The 7,291-nt window shown below is 47.6% G+C and overlaps 1 protein-coding gene across 1 annotated transcript in view; it reads right to left on the bottom strand.

Annotated features, from left to right (window-relative positions):
- Window positions 1-7,291, bottom strand: part of LOC311106204 (chordin-like) — a gene marked incomplete at both ends in the record, with an annotated part of 25,550 nt that overhangs the window by 319 nt on the left and 17,940 nt on the right. The window contains 5 exons of the mRNA XM_084148513.1: window positions 990-1,103; window positions 1,231-1,472; window positions 2,278-2,557; window positions 2,714-2,820; window positions 4,375-4,522. Coding sequence (XP_084004639.1) covers window positions 990-1,103; window positions 1,231-1,472; window positions 2,278-2,557; window positions 2,714-2,820; window positions 4,375-4,522 — 891 coding nt within the window. The remainder of the gene's footprint in view (window positions 1-989; window positions 1,104-1,230; window positions 1,473-2,277; window positions 2,558-2,713; window positions 2,821-4,374; window positions 4,523-7,291) is intronic.

The following is a 7,291-nucleotide window of genomic DNA, read 5'->3' as shown; positions in this document are numbered from 1 at the left end:
TAGGCACATGGACCTGTAGGGAGAGAAAGAAAGAAGGAGGGAGGGAGGGAGAGAAGAATGGAGAGGGGGGTGACAGAGTGAGAGAGAAAGAGGGGGCGAGAGAGAGAGGGGGGCAGAAAAGGGGTGAGCATGAAAAAGGGAGAATAAGAGGAGGGACCGAGAGCAAGGAGGAGGAAGGAGGGAGAGAAAGAGAGCAAGGAGGAGGAAGGAGGGAGAGAGGGGGGGGAAACAGAGGTTAGGATTTCAGTGATTTGTTGGACACACCTTCCTTGTGGCTTGTTATAAAGCGTACTTGTACTTGTTAATTAGTCCTAAATGGAGCATTCAGCCGGCTTTCCGCCCATGGCTCTACGGCTCCACGGCAGATGGCTGTTTATGTGTCAGACCTGTTTGCTATTTAAACTGCCGGACTTTACTGTGTGTGTGTGTGTTCTTACACGTTTCTTTCTCCCATTCCATCCCCTGGCAGCTAAGACGAAATCATCAACCAGGCCACCTGCAAATATGTTAGCGTGTAACGATGTGAGTGTGTGTGTGTGTGTGTTTGTGTGTGTCCTCACATACTTTTACTTTTCAACAAAATGTCTCTGAAAACACAAGGCCACCTGCCAGTGAGTGTGCTTGTCTGTGTGGCCTCACACTGACTAAGTGAGCAATCACACACACACAAAAACCACTCAGCTGGCTAGGGCCCGGAGGGGCCTCACCTCCCTCCCTCCCTCCCTCCCTCCTCTCCTCCAACTCTGATCACTCCATCTCTATAATCCTCAATATATTCCAATAATGCATGATCAAACTGAAGAGTGTGGATTGAGATTGAGGTATGGTTGAGGTTGAATAATGGTTGTTAAGTAGTTGAGTTATGGTTGTTAAGTGGTTGAGTAACGGTTGCTAAGTCATTGAGTTATGGTTAAGTGGTTTAGTTATGGTTGTTAAGCGGTTGAGCTATGGTTGTTAAGTGGTTGAGTTATGGTTGTGGTCCTACTCACCCGTCCACGTATCTCTCCTCTGGTGTTGACCTTGGTGCTGACCTGGATGAAGGCTGTCCCTCTGTCCAGGTGACGCAACAACTCTACACTGATGTCCTTCAACACACCCTGGGCCTGAGAGAGAGAGAGAGAGAGAGAGAGAATGGAATAAGATTCTGCTGTATGTATACATTCTCTATATCATACTGTCATGGCAAAGTTGTGTGTGTTTGTGATTATTCTTGTGTCTCCGTCTGCCTACCTGAGAACCGTAGAACCCTGTCAGAAGTCTCTTGTGATTGGTGCTGCTCTCGTCCAGCTCTCCGATTTCGGCCAATCCGTGGAGGTGGGCGTTGACTGTGAGATCATCAGCTTTGCTGAGGCCTGCCACCACAATCTCATAATGGAGGTGACAGCGCTCGTCCACAGACACCCAGGCATGGCCCCCAGCACTGGTCAGGACTGGAGGGGCCACAAACTGGCCTGCCAGAGGGACAGGGATCTCTGGGGAAGGAGAGGGTTAAATATGAATGAAAAGCAAAAGACTAGAGTTAAATAGAATAATCTCAAATTGGGATCAATGTTTTTCTTTCAGATACTTTTTCAGGCACTGTGGCTCTAGTCTAGAGAACTGGAGTTTGCCACCCCTGACCTATGCATTTACTCAACCTAAGTGTATTTGAGTTACTCTATGGTGAATCCCAAACCAGCCCATCGCCACTACCAACTCACTCAGAGGGCCCTCCGTTGTCACGTGTTACTGACAAAACTCAGAGGGTGACTTCAAGAGTGACGAGGGGATCAATAAACCCATCAACTTCAGGACATACTCTTGATTTGAATGATGCAATTCATGTTCTACATTTAAATAATAAAATGGCCATGAAATTCAAATGAGAAAAATTCCCCTGTCGTTTTACAAGATAACAGTAACAGTTAAACATGTAATTTGGGAGGTATTTCATCTGTTACTTGTGTCAAGCCTCAAAATCAGACACAAACACAGGTGGTTCATAATTATGCGCGACTCTCCATTCTATTGTGTGAAATTGCGCAAACTCAAAAATAACACGGTGCGTTATGGGATACCACTTCACTCTGATGCAGGCAGCATAGCTGGCTCGGTCGAAGTGGCTATCGGAGGGACTAATTAGCACTTACACCTTCCATAATTTTGACTTCGTCAGTTTTGGGACAATTGTGCATATGGTGGAGGCGCGCGTGAACGCACAAATGGAGGAGCGAGGGGAAGGGGGTTGATTTAGGATTCAGCCCTAGTGTCTGTTCTGGTCTGAGGTCAGTGTCTCACCGTGTCTGGGTGCCTCCAGGCCGCTGTAGAGCAGGGCTCTGATCTGTCCGCGTAGCTCCCCCTCCTGGCTGTGCGCGGTAGCCACGTTGATGAACAGTTCGTTCTGCAGCAGCATGTGGATGTGACGCGCCTCTAGACGACTCCAGCTTCCCACCGCCCGCCCGCTGGGCCTGTCCAACTCTGGAGTTAGGTCGTACAGCACGGATCGCTTACTGCGCCGCCGAGGCTTTAGCTCGATGGTCAAACCCACCACCTCACTGGATAACCCCGCTATCTGGACCTGTGGACGGAGCAGGATATGGGTTGGTTTGGTGGTTCAGTTCAGTGTGGTTTGGTTTGGTTCTGTTCTGTTCTGTTATGTAAATAGTGACAGTACAATTCCATTTGATTCAGTTCTTTAAAGTTAAAATCAATTCAATTAAGTTCAGACCCATACCTGGTAGTCCAGGGTGCCGTTATCATGGAGATTAAAGAATGCTGATCCCACGCCGCCTGTCTTCCCTGCTGTCAATGCATCACCACTGGACATGACACTCTGGATGGCTGGAGAGAGAAAAAGGGAGTGGAGGAGGGAAAGAGAGAAAAGAAAAAAGTTTAGTAAATTATTTCTTGAATCCTTGCTATTACATAACAGATGAACACGCAGTGCCACACTTGGACATTTTCATGTTTCCATAAAGCAAATTGAAGTTGGAACGAGAGAGGATGATGACAGAGTGAGTATGAGAAGGGTCTCCCTGACTCTGTGTCCTTTCCATTTCAGACCCAGACCCAGACCCAGACCCAGACCCCTACTACAGACTAGTCTGAATGTGATGATGAGGCAGCTCTTGCATGCGAGATGAGGCAATGCTCTCTGTCGTGTTATAATTCACCCTGTTGGTCTGGAGAGCCAGACAGGGGGGAGCCGAGAGAGGGCCAGAACACATTCTCTCACGTCTCCCCTGTAGAAAGACACACATGCACACACACCATGTCATCCCTCCACTAGTGGGGACAATCACAGGGAATGAATAGATCACAACCCGTCCAAACAGAACTTTGGTGTGAGGGTATGTGTGTGTCATCTCAAAAGAGAGAATTCTAGCTTAAGTGGTGTACCCCCACCCCAACACACACACACCCTAACCAAAGGTTAACCCGTGGGATGAGGTAACCCTTGTTGAACATGAAAGGGCTTAGAAGACAGACAGGGAAAGACAAATAGAGAAGGAGAGGAGAGAAAGAAGAAAGAAAGCTCCAAAAAGAAAGGCAGAATGGGAGTGATAGAGGGGGGAGGAGTCAAGACAGAGAAAGAACAGAACAAGATGGAGAGACAGGCAGAGAGAGAGAGAGAGACATGAGAAGAATGTAGAGAGAGAGAGAGAGAGAGAGAGAGAGAGAGAGAGAGAGAGAGATGTAAGGAGAGAGTGAAACAAGTGTTGGGTTGGAATTCTTCACACATAACGTCAAGCTGTTAATCATGGAGCTGGAACACCAGTATGGAGAGTGAGGTCCAGCAGACTGTGACCTTGGCAGCGCCCAGTGTGTGTGTGTGTGTGTGTGTGTGTGTGTGTGTGTGTGTGTGAAATGTACACACAAGTGTGTGTGTGTATGAAAAAGACAATGTGTGCGTGAGTGTGTGTGTGTGTGGGGGGGGGGGGCGGGGGGGGGATCTAAGTATATAAGTATGTTTGCATTAGAGTCGTTGAATGGAACATGTGTGTGCTGAATTTGTCTACGACACATCCCTCCGCTCCCTGTATTATGGACCACCAGGTCAAACAGCGGGGCTATAAACATGGTTTTACTTCAGTGATAAGACTTGAAAGAAAAAAGGGAAGGAGGGACTATTTATAGAAGAGAGAGAGTTGCTAAAACAGCCACGGAGGAACAGAAGGGGAACAAGTGAACTGAAAGACAAAACACATTCCTCCTAGGTCTCTGACTTTGGCCTCGTTTTAGGTGTGATGGGATGACAGAAAAGGATTCAAGGTTGATTGTTTGATGTTGAGCGACTCGAGCAACTTCATCAATTCAACCTGTCACCTGTCTGAGTGACTGACTGTGGGCTGATTGATTGATTGGTTGTTCTACATAAAGGGGTGTGGCACTTACTGTCACAAGACTTCCTGCCGGTGATGAAGCCGGAGATGTGTCGGGGGTCCTGGCCCTCGGTTTCCACAGCGATCACCAGCTGGCCTCTTGACAACCAGAAGAGCTCCCGACTGTTCAGGTCTGTCAGCACCTCAGCAAAGTCTGGGTCCTAAAGGGAGAACGTTGGGGAAATGGTGATACAACATCAGACTTATCACCAACAAACACACAAGGGTTATAATAGATAAACTCACAAACATATTTTACTCAAACACACAAACAGACACTGAAACACTCATTATGACACTACAACACACTCTCTGTCTCTCTCAACAACCCCCCCCCCCCCCTACCACACACACACATACACACACACCAGAAATATGGCTCTCTTTGAGGCTAATATCTCACACACTGCATCCACTTTCATATCCTTCCAACTGCCAGAACTTTACATACACAGAGATTGGAAAATTATTTGGGAAATGTTGTATTAATATGACAGATGTATGACTGTGGTGAATAAATGTTACTATTATGACCCCAGGCCCCATTTCAATATAAATATCCATGTACTATACATCCAGGGACAGGATTGAGCCAAGAGAGCGAGAGGGAGAAAGGGAGGGATGGAGGGATGACGGGAGGGAGGTAAGGAAAGAAAGGATGGAGGAAGGAGTGATTGAGAAATGTGGAATTCGTAAAAATCCAAATAACTTCACAGATCTTCATTGTAAAGGGTTTAAACACTGTTTCCCATGCTTGTTCAATGAACCATAAACAATTAATGAACATGCACCTGTGGAACGGTCGTTAGGACACTAACAGCTTACAGACGGTAGGCAATTAAGGTCACAGTTATGAAAACTTAGGACACTAAAGTGGCCTTTCTACTGACTCTGAAAAACACCAAAAGAAAGATGCCCAGGGTCCCTGCTCCTCTGCGTGAACGTGCCTTAGGCATGCTGCAAGGAGGCATGAGGACTGCAGATGTGGCCAGGGCAATAAATTGCAATGTCCGTACTGTGAGACGCCTAAGACAGCGCTACAGGGAGACAGGACGGACAGCTGATCGTCCTCGCAGTGGCAGACCACGTGTAACAACACCTGCACAGGATCGGTACATCCGAACATCACACCTGCGGGACAGGTACAGGATGGCAACAACAACTGCCCGAGTTACACCAGGAACGCACAATCCCTCCATCAGTGCTCAGACTGTCCGCAATAGCCTGAGAGAGGCTGGACTGAGGGCTTGTAGGCCTGTTGTAAGGTAGGTCCTCACCAGACATCACCGGCAACAACGTCGCCTATGGGCACAAACCCACCGTCGCTGGACCAGACAGGACTGGCAAAAAGTGCTCTTCACTGACGAGTCGCGGTTTTGTCTCACCAGGGGTGATGGTCGGATTCGCAGTACTTAATGCAGCTGGTGGCCACACCAGATACTGACTGTTACTTTTGATTTTGACACCCCCTTTGTTCAGGGACACATTATTCAATTTCTGTTAGTCACATGTCTGTGGAACTTGTTCAGTTTATGTCTCAGTTGTTGAATCTTGTTATGTTCATACAAATATTTACATGTTAAGTTTGCTGAAAATAAACGCAGATGACAGTGAGAGGACGTTTCTTTTTTTGCTGAGTTTATATTAAGAGCAGGAAAGAAAGGAGAACATACAATATACTTCACATTTGTGGATGCGGCTATTTCAGCCACACCCGTTGCTGACAGGTGTATAAAATCGAGCACACCGCCATGCAATCTCCATAGACAAACATTGGCAGTAGAATGGCCTTACTGAAGAGCTCAGTGATTTTCAACGTGGCACCGTCATAGGATGCCACCTTCCCAACAAGTCAGTTTGTCACATTTCTGCCCTGCTAGAGCTGCCCCGGTCAACTATAAGTGTTGTTATTGTGAAGTGGAAACGTCTAGGAGCAACAACTTCTCAGCTGTGAAGTGGTAGGCAACACAAGCTCACAGAACGGGACCGGCGAGTGCTGAAGCGTGTAGCGCGTAAATATCGTCTGTCCTCGGTTGCAACACTCACTACCAAGTTCCAAACTGCGTCAACAAAATAACTGTTAATCGGGAGCTTCATGAAATGTGTTTCCATGGCCGAGCAGCCGCACATAAGCCTAAGATCAGCATGCGCAATGCCAAGCGTCGGCTAGAGTGGTGTAAAGCTAGGCACCATTGGACTCTGGACAGTGGAAACCTTTGGGATGAATTGGAACGCCGACTGTGAGCCAGGCCTAATCGCCCAACATCAGTGCCCGACCTCACTAATGCTCTTCTGGCTGAATGGAAGCAAGTTCCCGCAGCAATGTTCCATCATCTAGTGGAAAGCCTTCCCAGAAGAGTGGAGGCTTTTATAGCAGCAAAGGGGGGACCAACTCCATATTAATGCCCATGATTTTGGAATGAGATGTTCGACAAGCAGGTGTCCACATACTTTTGGTCATGTAGTGTATAAATAATATTTAGTGTGTGTGTGTATGTGTGTGTGTGAGTGTGTCAGTGTGTGTGTCAAACAGAAAGAGGGGCATATCAACTCTCAGATTCACATAATTCCCACCAGATCAAAAACAGACCCCTCCTTTCATCCCTCCTCCTCCCTCTCTTCCTCCTTCCTTCCTCCCTCTTTCTGGTCCCACAGACAACTAACCACTGACATGTGTGAGGAGTGTGCATGCCGTTCCACCCTCTCTCCCTCACTCTCTCCTTTCTGTCTCTCATCCCACCCTCTCTCCCTCACTACATGTCTCTTACAACCCCCCTCCACTCTATCTCTTTCTTTTTCTCTGTCCATCCCGTGTCTCTATGGATGTTTAACAGTGATCTACAGTACTGACAACAGCAGTAGGATGTGGGGAAGGAACCACATCCATCTCAGCGGGAGAGTGTGTCACGATGTCATCTGTTTCCCCCCTT

The sequence above is a fragment of the Coregonus lavaretus genome (assembly GCF_964263955.1).
Source record: "Coregonus lavaretus genome assembly, chromosome: 30".
Classification (NCBI taxonomy): Eukaryota; Metazoa; Chordata; class Actinopteri; order Salmoniformes; family Salmonidae; genus Coregonus; species Coregonus lavaretus.
This window is presented reverse-complemented; position numbering and strand designations above follow the sequence as displayed.